Source organism: Nicotiana attenuata, unplaced genomic scaffold, assembly GCF_001879085.1.
Source record: "Nicotiana attenuata strain UT unplaced genomic scaffold, NIATTr2, whole genome shotgun sequence".
In the NCBI taxonomy this organism is placed as follows: Eukaryota; Viridiplantae; Streptophyta; class Magnoliopsida; order Solanales; family Solanaceae; genus Nicotiana; species Nicotiana attenuata.
In genome coordinates, this window is record NW_017672322.1 from 123,181 (window position 1) to 145,794 (window position 22,614).

Genomic DNA, 22,614 nt, shown 5'->3' on the forward strand with positions numbered 1-22,614 from the left:
ATATATAAGACCTGTACCGGGCACCGAAACCAAAATACGGGCCCGATATCATTGCTTTCTAATTAGATTTCATTTCCAATTTTCTTAAACATTTCCAGAAAATAATTTTTCAAAAAAATTCATTTCTCGAGCTCGGGACCTCGGAATTCGATTCCGGACATACGGCCAAGTCCCATATTTTCCTACGGACCCTCCGGGACCATTAAATCACAAGTCCGGGTCCGTTTACCCAAAACATTGACCAAGGTCAAATTTATTCATTTTAACATCAAAACTTAGCATTTTTCACAGAATTTCATATTTAAGCTTTCTGGCTATGCGCCCGGACTGCGCACGCAAATTGAGGCAACTCTAAATGAGGTTTTCAAGGCCTCGAAATCATAGAATTTAATTTAAAACAAGTGATGACCGTTTGGGTCACCACAGTATGGAATGGTGTTACTGCCGACATTGCCACTGGAATTGGCGTGGCTATCTTTACTTCGAACGGAGCTTGCACCTTGGGCGGTAAAACTACAATCTCGAATGATATAGGTGCCTTTGCTGGAGACACGAATTCAACCTCAATTGGTGCTGGCGTCTTTGTAGATGGTGGTGCTTCAAACTCAAGTGGCATGGACATATTTACCTCGGCGTCCCCAGAAGGCTGAATCTGGACCACAATCGGATTAAGGGTGACTACTGGCTTCTTTGGATCGTCGCCTTCTGTGATCAAACTGATCGATCCCTTGGGGTCCCAATCATCCTCTATTTCAATCATGTGAACGCCTCCACCCTTGTGGTCTGGCAGAGGGTTATTGCGGACATTCGGAGCAGGCTCCTTTGCTACAATAATCTTGTTATCAATCAAAGTCTGGATCTTATCTTTTAAAGAGCGGCATTCATCAATGGTATGTCCTTTCATGCCGGAATCGTATGCATAGGATTTATTTGGATTGACCCACTGAGAAGGGTTTTCGGGGGTTATAGCAGGGATAGGGGTGACATAACCAGCAGCTTTGAGCCTTTCGTACAGCTGGTCAATTGGTTCAGCAATGGCGGTATACTGTTTGGGAGGCCTGCGGTCAAAATTTGGTCGAGGTATAGGGAAGTTTTGACGTGGGGGGGTGATTGATAGTGGGATGGTTGGGTGTTGTAGGCTTGGTAAACATATGCTGGTTGGGAGTATTTGGGTGAAGTGGGCTGATATGCGGGAGGTAGGGATGACTGATAAGTGGGTGGTGGAGTATGGTAAGAGGGTGAGGGTGCTTGGTAATTCGGAGTAGGTTGATAGGTGAGTGGAGGCACTGGATATGTTTGGTATTTGATAGGAGATTTGGTCCTCTGTGCAACCATTACAACACTTACGTCCCTTATCTTGGACGTACCACCAGACTTTAAAGCCTTATTGGTAGCTTGCAAGGCTTCAAAGTTCGTAACCATACCACTCTTGATGCCTTCCTCGATCCTTTCTCCTAGCTTGATAATGTCAGAAAATTTGTGGCCTTCGATCATCATCAGTCTCTCATAATACTATGGGTCTTAGGCCCGAACGAAGAATTTATTCATTTGCTCTTCTTCCACAGCAGGCCTAACCTTAGGAGCTTCTGATCTCCATCAAGTAGCATACTCATGGAAGGTCTCTGTGGGTTTTTTCTTCAAGTTTTGAATATAGAACACATTTGGTGCATTCTCTGTGTTGAACCTGAATCTGTCCATAAAATCAGACGCCATGCTTACCCAGTTCGACCACTTCTTTGGATCTTGGCTAATGTACCAAGATAAAGCATCTCCCTTCAGGCTCCTCATGAAAAGCTTCATGCGGATTTTCTCGTCTCTTCCCACTCCAACCAGCTTGTCACAGTATGTTCTCAAATGGACCCTTGGATTCCCTGTACCATCAAACATCTCGAACTTAGGAGGTTTGTACCCCTTGGGCAGTTCGACATCGGGCTGTATGCAAAGATCTTCATAGTTTAGCCCCTCAATTCCCCTACTACCTTCAACGCCTTGAATTCTGCCAGTCAACCTTTTAAGCTCTTCGGCCAGATTTTTGATGAGCAAGTCCTTATCATCGGACTCCGGTGTGCTTGAAATGGGCTGGGTGGAGTGTGGCACAGTCTCCACGTAGATGGGGGTATTATGTTGGGCGCAGTAGTGGTCATTTATGGAGTTATGGAGTTATGGAGTTCTGGGATGAGCAGTGGGGTGTTATTTGAGGTGTGGCAGGTATTGCAGTGGTGGCGAGGAGCGGGATGGTTTTATTGCTTTGGGATGTTTTGCGGAGGTACATGATTCTGAGTATTTGGGAAAGTAACCTCTGGAGTAGTGAGGGAAAATAACAGATTTGCCAGATTTCGGACTTGATCAAGTTCTTCCTGAAACTTCAACAGCTTTTGTTCTAGTTGGGATGCATTTTCCTTGGGGACCAGAGTACCATGAGTGACTTCAACCCGTTCAGTTGAGTTGTTCGAATCTTCCATTTTTCCTTTGTTTTTGTGTCTGACAAGACTGGGAGGAGGAGTAGGTGGAGGGCCCCTGGATCTCGTAAAATATGATGATGTTGCCAGAGTTCACGAACTAACCTTTAGGGAGGAGAATAAATAAACAAAAAGTAAAAACAAAAAGGTAACAAGTTAGTGCGGATCATAAGAAGATGTTGCAATATTTAAACACATAGTGCGGAAAAATAATGCGTGTCCTAATTTGGGGGCCTCGTTGTGCCCGAGGTAGGCCTAGCGACAAGTTAATTCGGAGAACTTAGTATGTTAAACGCCTCATTTTATTGATAAAAGTAGACGAATCCCAAAACGACACTAAATAACATGAAATAAAAATGTCACTAGTGGCCATAGACCTTATTACATTTTATAAAGCAGAAATGAAAACTCCTATCTATTTGGTCCCAGAAGGACCTTCCCCGGACTCGGCATTTTTGGCTCCATCAAACAGCTTCACCAGCTCGCAAAGTCCCAGCAACAGGTAGGCTCTGGCTAGGTGCCCGCCCTCGTTTCCTTAAGCATTCTGGCAATCCTCGATCCTTTTAAGAAATTTCCTTTCCAGCTCAACTAAACCCCGCTCCAAGTATCCCAGTCGCTTGTTGGCACTGACAGCCATGTCTTTCCACTCTTCAATCAGCCTTTGGTTGGCTTCTTGTATTTCACGGTGCTCACTTTCACATTCCCGAATCCTCTTGCACAGTTGGTTGTACTTGACCTGTGCTTCAGCCTTTTCATCGATGATCTTGTGACCTCGAACAAACCTGGGTTGACCCAGACCACTGTGATTATCCTCCAACCAACCGGAATGGTAAGGAGTCCAACCAGTGTGGTATCTATCCGGTTCGATTGTATCTCTTCCCATGACGATCTTGCAGTGCCACATATGCTGAGCTTGGCACTTGTAAGGACTATCGTCAGCCCGAAAATGATTCATCTTGTCGACCCTAGGTACAACCTGCTTCCTACCAGCTTGCCTCATAACTCGGAGAGGGACGTAAGGGTACGTTCCTCTCAGACTGATCAATATCAGAAAAGGTGCGTCTCGGGATCGGGCGATGAATTCTTCGGTTGGAAACCATTCGAACATCCATTGTACTTGCTCCTCGGTCAGATTATCAAATAGCTCGAACCATCCTTTGGCATCCTCTGGCTGAGCAAACATATCAGGGATATAATTCATTCGCTTTGGGTGATGGAAAGCGATATGATCGTCCCAGTCCCTTCATTGGATCTCTTGTCAGTATTCACCCTTTTGTAGATGCTCCATGAGCCACAGCTGAAGTAGCAAATTGCAACCCTCGAAGTGACTAGCTCCCCGTTGACATTTCTCTAGGGCTCGGTATATTTCTGCGACGAACATGGGCACAATGCTGAATGGTTGCCCTCCAATTCCTTCCATTAAAGTTTTAGTGACCATGGCTAGTCGGATATGGATTCTTGCTTTCTTCATTGGAAACACAATCATCCCCAGAAAACAGAACATAAATACAAAGACTCTTCGATGGATATGACCCAATGAGGTAATGGCAAACTAATCAGGATAAGTACGGTAAGATTTTCTGTGACCGTACCTTTCGTACAAATAGTCAAAGGGAATGTATGACTCTTTCAAGCATGTCAAGTCTGGATTCTTCTTTAAACCATCATTTTGAGAAAACCTCTACCCTTGCGGTTTTTCGGCATTAACAAACCCGGAGTTTCCCACGGTATACCAGCCAGTCCTCCTATTTCCTCGAGCAGGGGTGTCATCTCAATGTCTCCGAAGCGGAACACAGACCTATCACAATCCCAGAATAGAGTGGCAGCTTCTATGATTTTGTTGTTGGGTTGGATTTCCAGGAGAGAAGGTGGATTTCCTAGGTATTTCCGAACAAGAGTCTGATCGCTGGAATGAAGATCCTCCCACCAGCTTAGCAATTTTGGGTGGATGTTGGTGACGATGCCGAATCTGGGGACTTCGTGCCTCATGTTACTGCAAGACAAAAGGGTTAGGCCCTTACCCCCACCAGACTCGACTATTAAATATCAATAATTGGCATAAAAGCATTTAGTTCTCCAAATAAATGCACAAAACGTGGTAGTGTCTGTTTGGGTTTTAGGGAAACCCAGTGAACTTTGGACAAGGCTGTCTTAAAGAGTCATTATGCGGACAACATAACTGACTTGGCTAGGTTTGACCATGATACATGCACAATTAAACGAAGTAAGGTTTCTATGGGGTATTAGACTGGTACCCTTGAGCGGACAACTCAAGAGGGAAATGCGCGGAACCGTCGACTACACCGTTGATCGACTGGTTTCACCGCAAATATGCCTTTGCCGGATATAGGGGGTGATATATCGGAAGAGCGCAACCACTCATTATAAGCGTTGTTATGGTATTTTGTTTGGCACGAGTGGAATATGATGTTGAAAACATGCAGTTGCAATAATTTAAACAAGTTGTCACGTATTTGCACGTTCATAAAGCAATAATTACAATAATTTAAAACAGTAATAAAGGGAGGCAGTAAAGGAAAGTAGTAAAAGAAATAAGAGAAAGAAACAAAAAGACAAGTTGGTTTTGTAGTAGAAGAAGGAATTAAATACTTGAAGGCATTGAGCAAATAAAGACGTATAAAGAAGCGTAAAGTCACAATAATAGCCTGAAATGGTAAAAGCCTAAAAGAAATCCCCAGCAGAGTCGCCATGCTGTCTCGCCCCCTTTTTCTCGCGAAATCGGGTTTATGACATTTGGGAAGACAACTCGTTCCCTTTTGGGAATTGGGTTTTGAATTGAAGAGTCGTCACCTAATGATTTAAGTACATTAGGACACTAAGAAGGGTTTGATTTAAGTAACCAGAGAATGGGTAAGGGCTTGAAATTATCCCGAAGGGAAGGTGTTAGGCACCCCTCAGGATCCACTAGTGTGGTTCCCGACCAAACTATTGTTGTGAATTAAGTGCAAATAACACATAGGCAAATAAAACTTCAAGTAAGAGGGGATTTTCACATAATGGTTACAAATAAACAAAGTTAGAAAGAACGAAAGGGATACTGGTTTTAGACTTATAGGCGAGTGAAGCGATTCAGACTTGATTAATATCTCCTATAGACATGCTTTCTATGCGTTGTTGACTTTAAACCCTTTTATAGACACTGTAAAATGCAGAAACCCTATAAACATGATATCTAGGTGCTGAATTTTATTTAAAGCCTATGGACATGATATCTAATTGCAGTTGATTAAGACCTATAAATATGATTGCCTAATGAAGAATGGATATACAAGATTCAGAAAGACCTATAGGTATATTCTTTATATGCATATGCAGAATTCAGATTGCCAGGTAATTATGGACATGGTATCTATATGAGAGAATGCAGAATTCATACAGACATGGTATCTATATAAGAGAATGCAGAATTCCTACAGACATGGTATCTATGTGAGAAATGCAGAATCCAGGAATGTCTATAGGCATGTTATCTATGTGAGAGTGCAGAAATTCAGAAGTGACCTATAGGCAGGATATCTGTATAAGAGTGCAGAAATTCAAAAATACACCTATAGACAAGTTATCTACCCTTCGCATACATAGCTATCCCTCCCTTTTTCACTAGCCATCCCCAAGAGTTTATTACAAAATTATTACAGCCCAGAATGAAGATAAAAAAAATACACCAAAAATTAAAAAAAATACAACCAAGGAGAGCCTGATTCAGGCTTCCTGTCTGAAGTGTGAAGTAAACCAACTTCAAAAGATCATGTTCCAAAGCCTTTCTCCCATTTGGATGTGTCAAAGTTCCCTAAGAGCCTCGAAAAGGACTCCGGGCAATGCTCACACCCAAATGCATCACCAGATTAAGACATAGTGCAGTGTGGAAGGGCCAGCCCTCAGGTGTCCAAGTTCAGAGGGAACTCAAGGTCCCAAGGCAAGGCTCACAAGAGGGGGGCAGAACTTAAGGACTAAGAGAGAGTGCAAGTGCAGAAGCAAAATTCTAAAAGGGGAAAGGGAAAAGGAAAACAGCTTAAATCAGTACACATAAGGGTATAGGGGAATGGGGGAGTTGCAAGAGCAAAAACGCAGGCTGATGGGCATACCCAGCGATGGGAGATGTTGGCACACCCTTAGGCATGTTAGAACATATTGTTTAGAGGTTAAGACCCCTATTGGATCAAACTTAATTCATGGACAACAACTTACATTGCCATGCCTTAAGCCATAACTCAAAACACATATGGGGTAATAGGGGAATGGGGGTTCATAACAAACAAACAGAAGGAAATCAGCATGCCACTTTAAGTGCTGAGATATACAGAAATAGCAAGTAAACATGGACACACAAGCAGTAAATACACGTTGTTGTAGTGCTAAAAATTAAATTCGGACATACCAGTTTCAGAGAAACAAACAAAGACAAAGCAGTAGGTCTTGTGAACGGGCCACAGTGAAGACAAGAAGAGAATATTATTGTGTGTGAGTATGAGTTCAGAAGGATTCTCCATTCTCTTGAGTTTGTGAAAGAGTCGTGCATTTATAATGTTGAAAACCATGCAGAAATAAGGTAAGAAAATAGTTAAGAAACTGAGTATCAATTAAGCATTAATTACACAAGACTTCCCTTAATTAAGGGATTTCAATTCAAACGGGTAAAACAATTTAAGGCAAGAATTTGAATAAGCACTTTGTGCACAACATGCAATTAGGGGCGAATACATAAAAGGTTATTTAAGGACAGGGTTTTGAAGTACATGGTTGTACAAATAAGGTAAGAAAAATCAGTAAATAGCCAGTAAATCAATGGTCAGGGATCTTGTAATTACTGATCCATGAATGAACCAAGTCATAAAAACTGAGAAGGGTTTTAACTTAAGTCGAATCATAGGGAAATCATCAAACAAGGAAAGAAAATCAATCAGGCCTATACAGAAGGAAGTCTGAAAACCATTTTAGAGGGGAAGTTCAGCGCATATAAAGAGCATACAAACATGTTAAGAAGAAGTCGTGTTAATGCAAAATCAGTAGATAATATACTATAGGAGCATGGTAGTCACATAGGTTAGCAATGTAGAAGAGAAGTAGCATCTAGTAGCATACAAAAGATCCAGTGTAAAAGACCTTAGAAAAGTTTTAGTGGAAAATCAGAATTGCTTAAAGAGACAGAGGTTGAGACAAAGAATTTCGAGACTCAGTTGAGAAACAAGTTCAGAACCTCGAAATAGTTAGGGTTTCTGAAATCAGACAACTTTAAAGATGAAGAATAAACATATCACATAGCCAATGTTCTCAAACTCGGATGAACCCCTAAATTTTAGGGTTTTACCATCAATCGAGTGCCGAGATGAGAGGGCAAGTAATCAAGAAAGCAAAAGATACTAGTCGAAACAAGTTCAAAGGTCTCATAAAGGAACTGGGACCTTCGACATGTTTTTTTTCAATAACAGAAACTCATGAGAAACAAAGTAAAAGAGTAACATGCGACCCATAGTAGAAGAACTGGTAGAAGAAACAAATAAGAACATGGTAGGAGAAATTTTAACAAGAGCACAGTAGGAGCAATATAATAGAAAAACATGATAGAAGAGTTTTAACAAGAACACAATAGGAGCAATATAATAGAAAAACATGGTAGAAGAGTTTTAACAAGAACACAGTAGGAGCAATATAATAGAAAAATATGGTAGAAGAGATTTAACAAGAACATAGTAGAAAAACACACAAGAGAAGAAGAAAATAAGAGAAACACACAAGAAAATCAGAGAAGCATAACTCAAAACCCTAAATCGGAGAACAAAGGTTTTGAAAGTATAATTTTTGAAAAAATATCAGAAAATCGTTTAAAAGCTTAGGGAAAGCATAAATCTGGAACAAATCTAAAGAGATCAGAAAAACCTCAAAGCTAGGGTTTTCAGAGGAACCCAAACGGTGAGAAAGGCTAGGATCTAAACAGGAGGAGTTGAGGCCAGGCTCGAACAGACACGGCTTGCCGGAGCAAGGCCGGAGATGGCCGTGGAACTTGAATCGACAAAAGTCTGGACCCAACTCTTCGTGGTCGAGTCATGAAGCTTTAGTAACCAAATATGAGGAGCCATAAGTGGCTTTGTGGGTGGTGAAACCACCATGGATTCAGGTCAGAAGGTGACCGGAGAAGATGAAGGGAACTCATCGGAGAGGAGGGGAAGGGGGGAAGGTTCTAGAGAGAACCAGAGGTTAGAGAGATAGAGACGAGTGAGGCAAATAAGGGGTTTGGGGGGGGGTCGTTTGGCTTAATTAGGTAAGCATAAATCTGGACCGTTGATCAAAAATGATCAATGGCCAGGATTTGATCCGAGTTTGGTCGGGTAGATTTAGGATTGGGCTTGGGTATTGGGTTGGTTCAATATGGGCTGGGTATAATTAAGCCAAATTAAGAGGCCAAATGTGGCTATAAGTTAAATAGCCCCTTTTTCCCTATTTAATTTATAAGAAATAGTAAATGAATTTCTAAAAACTAATTAAAAGCAATAAAATGATTTATAATATATAATTATCAATTTAAAAATATAAAATCACATTTTATAAATATGAGACGGATTTAAACCTAAAAATGGCTAATATTGCAATTTTGCAATTTTGTCCTTAAAAATACCAAATAATTTTTAAAAATATGTGAAAAATATCTTAGCTATATTTTAGTATATATAAAAATACAATAAATGAATCACCAAAAATGATAATTTTGGTGACAATTATTGGGTTTTTTTTCCCTGATAAATAGGACAGTAAATTGATTTTAAAAACCCTTGAAAATTAAGAAAAATAGTGCAACCCTGGGATATACTTATATATTCCTATATAGTCTATTTTGAAGGTATTTTGCATATTTAAAATACAGGGAAAAATTGGGTTTCAACACCAACAGTAACCGGTATCATGACGTCAGTCCTGTAGACTAGTGAGTATGGCGTTTCTCCTGTGCTTGTTTTCGGCATGGTGCGGTATGCCCACAGTATCTCTGGAAGTAATTCCGGTCATAGTCCCTTGGCATCCTCAAGTTTTTTCTTCAAGATATTCAGTATTGTTTTGTTGGAGAATTCGGCCTGACCGTTACCGGCAGAGTGATATGGCGTGGAGAGTATTCGCTTGATGTGCCATTTTTCAAAGAACTCGGCGATCGTCTTTCCCATGAATTGGGGTCCAATGCCGAAGCAGCATATGATGTTTCTTCATATGAATGTGATAACTTCCTGTTCGCGTATTTGGGTGAACGCACCTACTTCTACCCATTTGGAGAAATAGTCAGTTAAAACTAAAAGAAAACGTACATTACCTCACCCTGATGGGAGGGGTCCGACGATGTCCATTCCCCATTTGATGAACGGCCTGGCGATAACAAAATAGAGGTGCTCGCCCGCTTGGTGTATCATAGGGGCATATTTTTGGCACTGTTCGCATTTCTTGACATAATCGGCGGCTTCATTCTTCATTGTGGGCCAATAATATCTTGCTCGAATGAGGCAACTGACGAGGGCCCGATTGCCGGTATGGGCACCATAGTGGCCTTTGTTTACTTCCTCGAGTACGTGCCTTGTTTGATTCGACCCTTTCGCTAAGAGGCCTCCAAACATTCTTTTGTATAACTCGTTATTTATGAGGTTGTACCTGGCCGCCTGCATTCGAAACTTTTTGGCTTCTTTTTTGTCTGCTGGGAGTGCTCCTTCCTGCAAATATGTTATAATACGGTTGCGCCAGTCCCAAGTCAAATTTACGGAGTGTACCTCGAGTTAGTCTATCGATGAACTGAGGAGGGTGACCACATTTTCCTTAGTGATGTTCTTGGTGGCCGCTGCTAACTTGGCAAGGCCGTCTGCTTTGATATTTTGTGCTCGAGGTATCTGGTCGAGTTGACATTCGTCGAATTCTGGTAGCAGTTTATGAATTTCTGCCTGGTACCTTTGTAGCCTCTACTCTTTGATTTGGAAAGTCCCCGTGACTTGGTTGACGACGAGCTGTGAGTCGCATCTAAGGACGACTCGTCGTGCTCCGTATTTGAGAGCTAGCTTTAATCCTGCAATTACGGCCTCATTGTTAGTCATATCGGGATGCCGTATGGACTGGCGAATGACTTCGCCCGTTAGGACCTCGAGTACGAGTACGAGTCCAGATCCTGACGCGTTGGATGCGCCGTCAGTATTTAGGACCCATAGGTCGGGTAGACTGGGTGAGGTGTGAGAAGTTTCTTGTTCAACCTCAGTCATTATTTTGGCACTGAAATAGGCGATGAAGTCGGTGAGTACCTGTGATTTTATTGCCGTTCGCGACTGGTATGTTATATCATGTTCGCTTAACTGTATGGACCATTTGGCCAATCTCCCCGATAGCTCGGGTTTATGCAAGATACCTCGTAGGGGAAAGGTTGTCACCACCGATATGGGGTGGCATTGAAAATATGGCCTAAGCTTCCGTGAAGCTATAAGTAACGCCAAGTCCAATTTTTCGACGTGAGGGTACCCCGTTTCGGCGTCGACAAGAGTTTTGCTAATATAATATATCAGAGATTGCGTACCTTTATCTTCGTAGACCAACACTGCGCTTACCGCGACTTCTGATATGGCCAAATATATGAGGAGGCATTCACCGGGTTCTGCCTTGGCGAGTAGCGGGGGAGATGACAAATATGACTTTAGTTCTCTTAAGGCTTTGATTAATTCTTCATTCCATTGGAGACCGTTGTCCTTTTTAAGCACGTTAAAGAACTTGTGACATCTGTCGGAGGATCGTGAGATGAACCTCGATAGGGCAGCTATGCGGCCCGTCAATTTTTGCACCTGTTTCTTGCTAGTTAATATTTCAGGTATTCCCTCAATGGCCTTGATTTGGTCGGGGTTGACTTCGATGCCTCTTTATGAAACCAAGAAACCAATGAGCTTGCTTGAAGTTACGCCGAAGGCGCATTTTTTGGGGTTCAGCTTCATCGTGTATTGCCTCAGCATTCCGAAGGCCTCTATCAGGTGATCGATGTGATATTCCTTCCTTTTCGACTTGACCAACATATCGTCTATGTAAACTTCCATAGTTTTTTCGAGTTGATCCTTGAATATTTTGGTTACTAATATTTGATAAGTCGCCCCTGCGTTCTTTAAGCCAAATGGTATGACTCGATAACAACACATTCCTTGATGGGTGATGAAGGTAGTCTTCTCCTTGTCCTCTTCCTCCATGAGGATTTGGTTGTAACCTGAATAGGCGTCCAAGGAACCTCAACAACTCGTGCCCTACTGTTGCGTCAATTAGCTGATCTATATGAGGCAACGGAAAGGAGTCTTTCGGGCAGGCCTTGTTCAGGTCCGTGAAATCTACGCACATTCGCCATTTCCTGTTTTTCTTTTTTACCATGACTACGTTGCCGACCCATTGATGATATTTTGATTCTCGGATGGAGCCGTTAGCGAGTAATTTACCCACTTTTTCGCTGACGGCCTCGTTGATTGCGGTGTTGAATTTTCTTCTCACTTGTCGTACTGGGGGTAGAAGGGATCGACGTTTAACTTGTGTGTGGCAATGTCTTTTGGAATTCCTAGCATATCTGCGTGGGAAAAGGCAAACAGATCGGCGTTATCAATAAGAAATTTATGAAATATACCTGGCTCGGAGAGCTTATAGCCTATATAAGCCTTTTTTTTGTTGTTGTTGTTGTCTAATTGGACGGGATCAAGGTCTTCTATTGTTGACCCCGTTGCTTCCACAAAGTAAGATACAGTAGGTAAGCTCATTCTCACCTTGTTAAACCGAGCGAGGAAGTCCCTAAGTCCTTTGCGAGGTGATTGCCTAACGACGAATATGTCGTTTACCCTGGCCTCCGCTTTCTTAGCTCCAACGTGGGCGGTGACGAACTTGTCTGCCATTTCCTCGAACGTTGCTATAGACCGGGCTGGTAGCTGTGAGTACCAAGTTAGGACTCCTCTGGTTAAGGTTTCTCCAAACTTTTTTAGTAGTACTAACAGTACTTGCTCCTTTGATAGGTCGTTGTCTTTTACTGCTGTAACGTATTGAATGATGCGATCTTCTAGGTCTGTGGTGCCGTCGTATGTCTTTAAATATGATGGCATTTTGAAGGTCTTGGGTATGGCATGTGGGGCTGCCTCCTCGCTATATGGTTGTTCGACGAATCGGCCGACATCCCGCTTTGGTAGCTGTTTCGGGGCGCCCGGTATCTTATTGACCCTTTCTTGATGTTCTCTCATCTGGTCGCGGAGTGATTTATTTTCGTTTTCCATTTCTTCTATTTTCTTTAAAATGGCTGTCAGTGATTTATTGCCTGCATCAATAATGGTGTGAGTGTTACCTGTTGGGAGAGATGGTTGCTAACTGGTGGTCGTTATGACATCTGCCGGCACGACATTTCGGTTCGTCCTTTGAACGGGTTTGTCGAGTATGTCATTGAGGGTACTTGTCAGCCACTCCTCCAATAACTTCTTCATTGCTGGTGGTGCCTCCTCAGCCGTGGATGTGGAAGCTCCCATTTCGCGTGAGGCAGTTACACTTGCATGAGGGGGAGGTGAATCACTCCGCCTAGGTGTGGTAGTTGGTGTTACATTCCCATCGCCTCCTCTGTTATCCTCGTTGATGGTGTCTAAGATGTTGATAGTTACACTTATTATTGCTTTCTGTCTTTCATCTCCTTTCCCTATCATTGTTAATTTGTGCAAACGAGGAAAAGATGGTTGTCTTTTTTTTTTATCTAGAAGAAACTAAAATTTTAACTAAAAAGTCCCCACAGACGGCGCCAAATTGTTTGACCAAAAAGTATTGAGCCTTTCAGTTAAATCAATTAATAATGAGATGAAGGGTGAATCTAAGTTAAGAATAATAAAATCTAGACCAAATATTATGTGAAGGCGATAAGATAGACAATGTTAATCAGTAAGTTCGTACTGATTAAATGCTCATGAATGCAATATCATAAATGTGCAATAAATGTAGATAATGACAATGAATATAACAAAAAGGAATCTACCACCCAATTATTGTAAGACTTTGGATGGCTCTTTTCCCTGACAGCAGCGTGAAAAGAAGAGAAATAAAGATGGTAGAGGAATCTTTGGATCTTGTGAACAAAGAATAAAAAACGTGTGCTTGGATAAGGTAATCAATGAACAAGACAACCTTTGTATATTCTCTCAAGTCAACCTTTTACAATGTGTTTTTCTCATAAAGTGCAGATCCCCTTTTTTATTCTCTATCTCTTCTTATTTATAAGGGATATTTCCCAGAAACTCTAAAAAAAGTACAAAATAAGGAATATCCAAAGGAATATTCCTTGTGTCCATATCTGAACCTATGCTACCGTTATTTCATCTCAGGTGCCCGTCAGTGGCATCAGTCTTCAGAGAAGGCCTTCAGTTATTACACTGTGGTCGACCCCGTCCTTGGTCTCGCTTATCCATTACTGCCAAGTCGCCAAATTTAGACCAATACAGTTGGCACTTAAAGTTGTACCTAATTGTCATGCCGTTATATAAATTTCTAAATTTCCACATGAATACTTCAACTTGAGCATAAATGAACTAATAAACACCTCCAACTGTTGACTCAATCTACGTGGCATCAGTTATTCCTAGTCAGTTGTTGTGCATGTAAGTCACGCCTGGCAAAAGCGTGAATAAACTTTTTTCAATGCCCATTAGTAATAAACCCAATGCCCCATCTATTTAGAGGGATTCTTCTTCTTCGTTTGGCCTACAACCTCTGTTGTTGACGTATACAAGCTCCGTAGCACATCTTCTCTTCAAATCATTAACAGATTCGAGTCAATTCTTTTCTTCTCTTGGTCGATATTTTATTCTTCAAGTCAAGAATGCGATGGAAAGTCGTGTATTTTATCGTTGTGGAGTTGACATTGTTGTGTGCATAACCTGCAAGCCCACCAATCCAGGTAGAAGGTTCTTAGGATGCTCAAAGATGGTAAAATTAGTTGTTGTATTTTTCCAGGTGGGTGACCCACCTCTTCCGGATCATTACAAACAAGTGATTTCGGGACTGCTATCAAGAATTTGCGTCAATGAGCAGCGAAGGAGTAGGGAAAACAATGTGTAATTGTATTTGTTGTTGTTGCACTGCTCTTTGTAGTATTATTCCTAGCTTAGGATCTTTGTATTGTATGTTTATTCTTAACAAACAATGACAATGTCAAGTGTATGAAGTATTTTGTTGCAATGAAAAATGATGCTTGGTATTAACATCTGAAAATATATTAAACAAGTTCAAAACAACCATCTTGATTGTCAAAAGTAGGCCATCAAATATGCACACTAGCAGAAACCAGTTTATTACCGTGCCTAAACCAAACAAAACAACATTACTTAACTAAGTTCTGAATATTTCAAACTAAATCTTCCACAAAATAACCTACGATTAAGCTCTGATACTAATAGACTTAAACTATCACAAAAAGAAATATTTCTTCAAATCATTATAATTGAGATTGGTTGAAATTGGACTGAGATTGGCTCAGGTTTGATTGAGTTGAAGAAGGGGCTTCAGATTGGCTTAGGGTTGCATGAGTTTGTCACCTTCTAGCCTGTTGTTGAAGCTGCATTTCTGTTACTGCATTTGTTCCTTTCCGCCTTAGTCTAGGTGCTTTGTATCCAAGATCAATATTGCTCTGGCTAACATCAATTATTTGTCTAGGATCATGGGTGACTCTGTCCCTTGACCCAAACTACATTCCAATAGAAATATAATTTCAGAACTTAGTGTAGTAATTAGACACAACTGTTGGACATAATTTCACATACTTACCCTCTCTATGACTGTCCCTGATTCACCAAACAGTATTCCAAATCCAGCAGTCATAAGCCTTCCACATAAAGTTCTAAGAATTTGTTGAGGAGTCCTTGATCTTTCTTCTGTAGTTCCAAATTGTTGTGTTCCTGATCCACCATCAGTAGTAGTTACATGATTCCTTTATGTTGTAGATCTAGTTGTTGTAGTAGTACCAGATTATTGTGCTGCAGATCCACCACCAGCAATAGTACCAGAATGACCTCCCGATGCAGCTGTAGTAGCCCGGGCATTTGCAGTACTACTCCCAGCACTAGCAGTTGACCTTTGGCCTTTCTAAAACATCCAGAATATAAAAAATTCAGCAAAAGACTAAACAACACTTATAGCATAAGGAGTATTTGTTTCTTACCAGGATCACACATCCTTTTTTGTTATGCCCTACTGTCTTGCAATGAGAATATGTCATTGGTGTCCCCTTCCTTGATCTCCTACCAAATTTCTTTGTAGGTTCATCTTGAGCCTTCATTCTACGTTTCTTATGTCTACCAGGCATCTTAGTAATTACAAGAGGCTTAACAATGGGGTTTTGAGTTGGAGGCCACATCTCCATGTTGGTCATAGATTGAATGTAACAATTGAATGCCTTGAGGTATGTTTCCTTCTTATACCAATGCTCAATATACTCAGTAGTGTCATATCTTTTAAAAAATATTACACAAAGCGTATGGGAGTAGGGTATGCCTTTCAGCTGCCACATTTTACATGTGCACTCTTTCTTTACAAAATCAACTATGTGTTTGCAAATTTCATCTTGGATCTCAATTCCAATGTCCCCATCCCATTTATATTCATGCTTGGTGGATCTTATAGATTGCTCTTCAATATACCCCATTGTCATAGGAGATACATCAGAATTCCACTTTGTAGCAAATTCTCTCATATTAGTCATCCTCTCTATTACCTTCACTCTGATCTCTTCCAACATAATTATGATTGACTTGTGCCTAAAAGTAAGTATCCAACTGTTGAAGGTCTCACACATGTTGTTCTCCACAACATCACACTTACTACAGTTTTTCAAAAAGGCCCTGCACCATGACTGTTTGGGATATCTAAGCAAGTATTCTATTATCTTATTCCCATCCAATTTTGGCAACTCATCTAGTTTAACCTTCATAAATGCTTTAAATGAAGCTTTTGCACAACCCCGAAGTTTCTTCCTTCTTTCCTCACCACTTCAGGTTTTCTTCCAGTTGCTCCATATGTGCCCTTGCACACATTCTATGCTTAGTATTGGCATCAATTCATTTACGTGTATTAGAGTGGGTTAATTTTACCAATTGCCATTGTATAAGTGTTATAGTTATCTTATTTCTAAACCTCGGAAAATTATGTGAGAGGAGTTCGAAAAATAAATTTCACTACCTTGAGTAAAAATTTACTCATATCTATATTAAATAAATACACATAATATATGTCTTGTACATAGGCATTTATTACTTAACTACAATTAATTATTATATATTTTTACTAGAATATAGACTTAAATTTTTTAACTAATATTATTTAAAGTAAACATCGAATATGAGTAAGTTTTTTAGTAAATTTTCTTATTGCTATTCTAGTATTGTATGAGCAAGAGGTGCATTGAATCAAAATTCAATACAATCTTGAGAATGATTTTTTTTAACAAAAAAGGTTAGTTTTCAATGAACATTTACTATACACTGAATCAAAGTTTAATACGATCTTAAAAATGGAAATTTTGTTAATAGAAGAGCTTTTTTCCCGACAAACACTATGCTATACGAATTTGCATTAGTCTTATTGTCCGAATATTTTCCAAGAGTTTCAAAATCCAATGATTAATATAGTAAAAAAAAAAAAGGAATATCCGATGACCCACTTGAGATTGAGACGCACGAGCGGGGCACCGCCCGAGGTGGCTTTACAAACTTGGGAATTTACTTATACCAATCAAAACTGCTCGCACCAAAAACCCTTACTATTTCCCTCCTCCCCGCTTCGCTTCTCTCACTTCAAAACGCCTATTGAAATTATTCAATCTTTCTCCAGCTAGGGTTTCTAATCCGTCCGCTATGAGTAATTCCAATAAAGATCAGTTTGACATGTCCGATCTAGGCGCTTCTCTCCCTGCCGCTGCCGCCGGTAAAACCCCTAATCTTTCCCCTAAGCCAATTTGCTTGTTAATTGATTCCTCTTTTTCTTTTTTTGGATGAGGTAATTGATTCCTATCATTTTGTTATTGCATCTGTTGTTTCTGTATAGCTTTGAGTGCTGAAGATCGTGCTGGCTTGGTGAATGCGCTCAAGGTTCGGTTTTATCTTTATATTTATTTGTTTCACATATTTTTAATTTAATACTATCACCTGTTTTATCTTTGTCTCTTTTATGTGAAATGTGTAGAATAAGCTTCAGAATTTGGCTGGGCAGCATTCGGATATACTCGAAACTTTGACGCCACAAGTTAGGAAGCGTGTAGATGTTTTAAGAGAGCTTCAGGTGCGTTTATTCATGGCTGAGATGTTCTGGAATTTATACTTGCTTCTTCTTTTTCAAAGAATTTGCATTTGGCATAGAGATGCAATAAGAAAATTAAATAATCCTATTTTTGGTAGTTTTGTGGGTCCTATCCTGAGTTAAAGTTGCTTCATGATTCAATTTACAGTTCGAATTGTAATGTCTAGGTTGATAAATTTCATGAACAATGTGATCTAGTGATTTTGGTAGGTTTTTTTGAGTCAACTATTTTCTGAAAGCTAATGTTGTGTTTTTGGAAGCAGAGGCTAAGCCAGGATTTTGAGTTTATGGGTTCTAGATGTAAGAAAATGCAGCTTACCGGGTTTTGGATAAATTATTTATACATATTAAGTGTACTTTTAATACAAATACAGGGTCTGGGCAAAAGCTACTAGATTCTGCAGAACCCGTAAATCAAGGCTAGCTCCGCCCCCTGATTGGGAGTTTAAAATTTCCCTTTCCATGCCATTTATTGGCATTTGGAAATAAAGTTACTGTTGTATAGGGTTGCTGCTGAGTTGTTTCATCTCGTATACCCCCCCCCCCCCCCCCCCTCCCCTCTCATTTTAGTCATTTTGGACTTCTAACTTATTGCCTATGTCTTTACCATGGGAACAAGTGGCTTACTGCTTGTTGAATCAACCGAGGAAAGAGAAAAGAACAATGGGGTGATGGCTTAATTCCATGCTTGAAGCATAAGAAATTCAAAGGTGTTTCCACTGCGGGATAATGCATTATCAATCTAGTTCCAAATAGTATCTGATAAATACATTAAGATAGCGCCATGGATATCTATTGTACTTTTGTGTACCATCTTGGTACTTATTTAATGAAACCTTTACATTATCAAAAACAAAAAGCACCTTGGATATCTGTCCGATTAAAGAGTCGTTCTTTCACTAGCCATAGTTTAGGTCTTTAAAGGATTGAGTATTTCAAAAAAGGCACTCCACAATATAATACAATACCAGGCTGTTAGGGATGTCTGTATGACAGATAACAATGAAGAACATGGTGTGCTACTAGTCATGCATGATTTTTCAATTACATTTAAATTGAAGCAAGACACAGTGACATGATGAATATACCAATGTTTTTGGTGATTGTGCCCTGCTACAGCTGCTTGTTTTTATTTACATAGCTTGGTGTAAGCTGTGCCCATCAAGAAAGACATGCTGCTTTGCATGACAAATATGCTGTACTTGTGACGACCTCGCACACGTATTCCGCAATGCCTAATTTCTTTGCCAGTAATGCTTAACTTGGAGTAATATGCTCGCAGAGGAACAGTTTCTTAATTTTATGATTAATTGAGGGATCCATTCTCATTTTCTTCGACCGGAAATTTTTTTGATAGTGCATTAGCTTTTTTACTTTATGCTGGCGTACTAATATGCTTGTGTGAATTCCAATTGCTCCCCCTGTAAATGAAAGAAAAAGGCTTAACATGATTTTCTAAATATAGAGCCAACATGATGAGCTGGAATCACAGTTTTTCGAGGAGAGGGCTGCACTGGAAGCTAAATACCAGAAGCTGTATGAACCTTTGTATACAAAGGTGAGACAAATAATTCCAAGCCGTTCCACGTTTGCATGTTGCAATTGAAATTAGCCTTCCCCCCCCCCCCCCGACACCACCAACCCAAAAAAAAAAAAGAAAAAGAAAAAGAGGAAATGAGATATGGTTTTGTTATCCTTCCGTGTTATATGATTTTGTGGATGTGTTGCAGAGATATGAAATAGTAAATGGGGTTGTCGAAGTGGAGGGTGTTAAGGAAGCCCCGATGAACCAGGGAGAGGATAAAGAGGCTGAAAATGGTAAAGCTTATTCATTGGATATTTTCTTTCATCCATGCATTTTTTTTGACGAGGATCATCCATCCATGCAGATTGATCTTAACATGTGCTTTAATTTTTCATGGTGTTACATTTTGGTGCAGAGAAAGGTGTTCCCAACTTCTGGCTGACTGCAATGAAGACTAATGAAATATTGGCGGAGGAGGTAAATAACAAATGTGATAAATATTTCTTGGTTTAAAATACTGATTGTTTAACCAAGTGCAAATGATGGTGCTGTAGATCTCAGAGCGTGATGAGGAAGCTTTAAAGTACCTCAAGGATATCAAGTGCTGCAAGATTGATGATCGAAAGGGTTTTAAGCTTGAGTTCTTCTTTGATACAAACCCTTTCTTCACGAATTCTGTCTTGACTAAAACCTATCACATGATTGATGATGATGATCCTATATTGGAGAAGGCCATAGGGTAAGTTTTAACTTATATAGGTTTTGGTTTTACATATTGTGATCTTAATTTTTGTTTATTTGCTTGATGTGGGTGTCTTGTAGGACCAAGATTGATTGGTGTCCTGGTAAATGCTTGACGCAAAAGATCCTAAAAAAGAAGCCAAAGAAGGGGTCAAAAAATGCTAAACCCATAATCAAGACTGAGACCTGCGAGAGCTTTTTCAATTTCTTTAAGCCACCACAAGTACCTGAAGATGATGATGATGACGACATAGATGAAGATGCTGTAGGTTCAACAACTTTTATTTTGTTCATTTACGCTGTAATTCAGAATGTTTCGTGATCTTGTTTGGTGACTTTGTCTAATATATCTTGACAGGCTGAAGAACTTCAGAATCTAATGGAACAAGATTACGATATTGGGTCAGTTGCAGCTTTCCTCGTAGCTTTGGGATTCCTTTTGAATTGATGTTTGGATTTGCTTTGAACTTGGTCCCAACAACTTCTACATCTTCTATGAATTGAAAGAGTGAAACTGATGTTTCTTTTGGGGCTTCCATGTTTGCAGCTCGACAATTCGGGACAAAATCATCCCCCATGCTGTGTCATGGTTTACTGGTGAGGCTGCTGAAGGGGATGAATTTGAAGATATTGAAGATGCTGATGATGACGATGAAGATGAGGACGAAGAAGATGAAGAAGATGAGGATGATGAAGAAGAGGAGAAGAGCAAAAAGAAGGTAAAAATTTGTTTTGCCTTACATCTACAAAGTGATAATATTATTTCCCTTATTTTTTTGCTGATTTTTCCTTGTATGTCCATATGATTTATTCGATTGTCCTTGTAGTCTTCAGCACTAAAGGTGGAATGAGCAGCTATGATGGCAGTTATTTTAGGTGATATCGTAAATCGCCTTCCATTTTCTTTAGTGCGTGACTTTGTATTTATTTGATAAAAATGTAGAAGAGGTCGAAAGCACAAGTCGGAGAAGGTCAGCAGGGGGAACGTCCTCCAGAGTGCAAGCAGCAGTAGTTTGTTTTTTTGCCCTTAGCAGCTGATGGAACTCCTACCGTGCCATTGGTATTTAATTTTGCGTTGATCATGTTAGTATGTCTGCTCATTATTTTTTTTGTTTATTCATTTTCCGGTCTTCCGTATGTAAAATCTAGTGGGGCGTACTGTGTTTGCTTGGGTTTAGCTTTTGCTTTTCATGAAAATTTCACATTTATATCCTGACCTTATCTACCTCCCCTTTCAAGCTTTCTCTGTGGTCGTTGTGTTTCAGTTACAACCTACACTACTGCAAAAACTGAAGAGTACAAGATGCATTGAAATTTGTTTATTCTGCAATGCGTGTGAAGATAAGTTGTCAGATCCGTACACATTTTAACCACGCTTAAGAATGATGCACGTTCTATTTCCCATTTCTTCCCTGTGCTGCCAGGGCATAGGTTTTTGTAAGTTGACTAAAAGGTCACTGTTGTGTGTTTTCGTTTTATCTGACGTTACTCCCCCATTGTTATCGTGACTTTTGGTTTCATTTCCTCCATCAAAGAACTGAACGAGAACTTGGCTGAAAATGTTGCGATCGGAGACACCTTCACCAAAACGAAGCCCGCGCCTAGTTTTGCTGAAACAATTGAAACCGAAAGTATCCCATCAGCAGAACACAAAAATTACAAACAGAAAACGTAAGTTGGAGGAATTTGCCAACTTTTGAAAACTTGAGGAACGTTTCTTGTACAATGAAATAGCATAAAGCTATAATTAAATTCAAGTGACACTAGGAATGATAATGGTGAAAAACTCATCGGCTTCTGCTGTTCTCACTACTACCTTGGGCTGAGCATAGTTTTGGCAAATTCAAAATCCAAACCGATATTTGAATTTTTTGTACTTTTGGTTTGGATTTTGGATTTAATTTTGAATTGTTTGGATAATGGATTTGGTATTACGGATTTTTGGACATCCGAAAATCTGAAATTTTGTATTTTATATTTAGTCCATTATCCATATGTTGATAGTAATAAATTCAACACCTACCCATTAGTTATTATGTCATATATTTAAAATTAATTATTAAGTTACTGTTAGAATACTTTCTATTTGGACATGATTTTACTATTGTTACTTCCTATCGGCTCTGTTGTATTTTTTTAATGATAATTTTATCTCTTGAATACTTTATTTGTATGATTGTATGATTGCGGCAAGAATGAGGGACTTTTCATGCAATTTAATATGAGTATTTCATTTGGATATTCATTTTTGTATAAAGTAGAAACATCTCAACTTATACGCTCAGAACCAAATATCCGTAATATCCAATCGATTAGTCCGAAACCGAACTTAAAAAATCCGATCAAATCGAACTTGTTTGGATTGGATTTGGATTGTCATTTCTTCAATCCAAAAATTGAAAATTCAAACCGAAATTCTCACATTCAATCCAAATTGCCCGAGCGCGCACCCTACTGCCACGCGGCTTCACATATAAAGTAAGTTCTGCTCAGAAAAAAAAATCAAAATTATGTCTTATATTTTATACTGTCTAATTAATGGGTTCTCCAAGTGCGCAGTCTACTCTTAGGGGATCG

At 39.8% G+C, this 22,614-nt stretch overlaps 1 protein-coding gene across 3 annotated transcripts; it reads left to right on the forward strand.

Moving 5' to 3' along the window:
* Positions 1–17,192: 17,192 nt before the first annotated feature.
* On the forward strand, positions 17,193–21,364 carry LOC109212735 (nucleosome assembly protein 1;4). 3 transcript variants are annotated; one of them, XM_019376407.1, is made up of 12 exons: positions 17,193–17,399; positions 17,520–17,563; positions 17,658–17,753; positions 19,237–19,329; positions 19,502–19,589; positions 19,712–19,773; positions 19,851–20,035; positions 20,119–20,302; positions 20,396–20,439; positions 20,585–20,756; positions 20,865–20,913; positions 20,981–21,364. In XM_019376407.1, exons 1-11 carry the CDS (start codon positions 17,330–17,332, stop codon positions 20,886–20,888), a joined length of 1,062 nt encoding a protein of 353 aa, XP_019231952.1. In that variant the 5' UTR covers positions 17,193–17,329; the 3' UTR covers positions 20,889–20,913; positions 20,981–21,364. The 3 variants fall into 3 exon arrangements, with proteins under 3 accessions (XP_019231952.1, XP_019231950.1, XP_019231951.1); XM_019376405.1 differs by having other exon boundaries at positions 20,865–20,879; XM_019376406.1 differs by lacking the exon at positions 20,865–20,913.
* The last annotated feature ends 1,250 nt before the right edge of the window (positions 21,365–22,614 follow it).

Coding starts and splice junctions, on each gene's coding strand:
- LOC109212735 (XM_019376405.1), top strand. CDS start 17,330: ATGAGTAATTCCAATAAAGATCAGTTTGACATGTCCGATCTAGGCGCT. Junction 17,400..17,519: donor TCTCCCTGCCGCTGCCGCCG/GTAAAACCCCTA, acceptor GTTTCTGTATAG/CTTTGAGTGCTGAAGATCGT. Junction 17,564..17,657: donor GCTTGGTGAATGCGCTCAAG/GTTCGGTTTTAT, acceptor TGAAATGTGTAG/AATAAGCTTCAGAATTTGGC.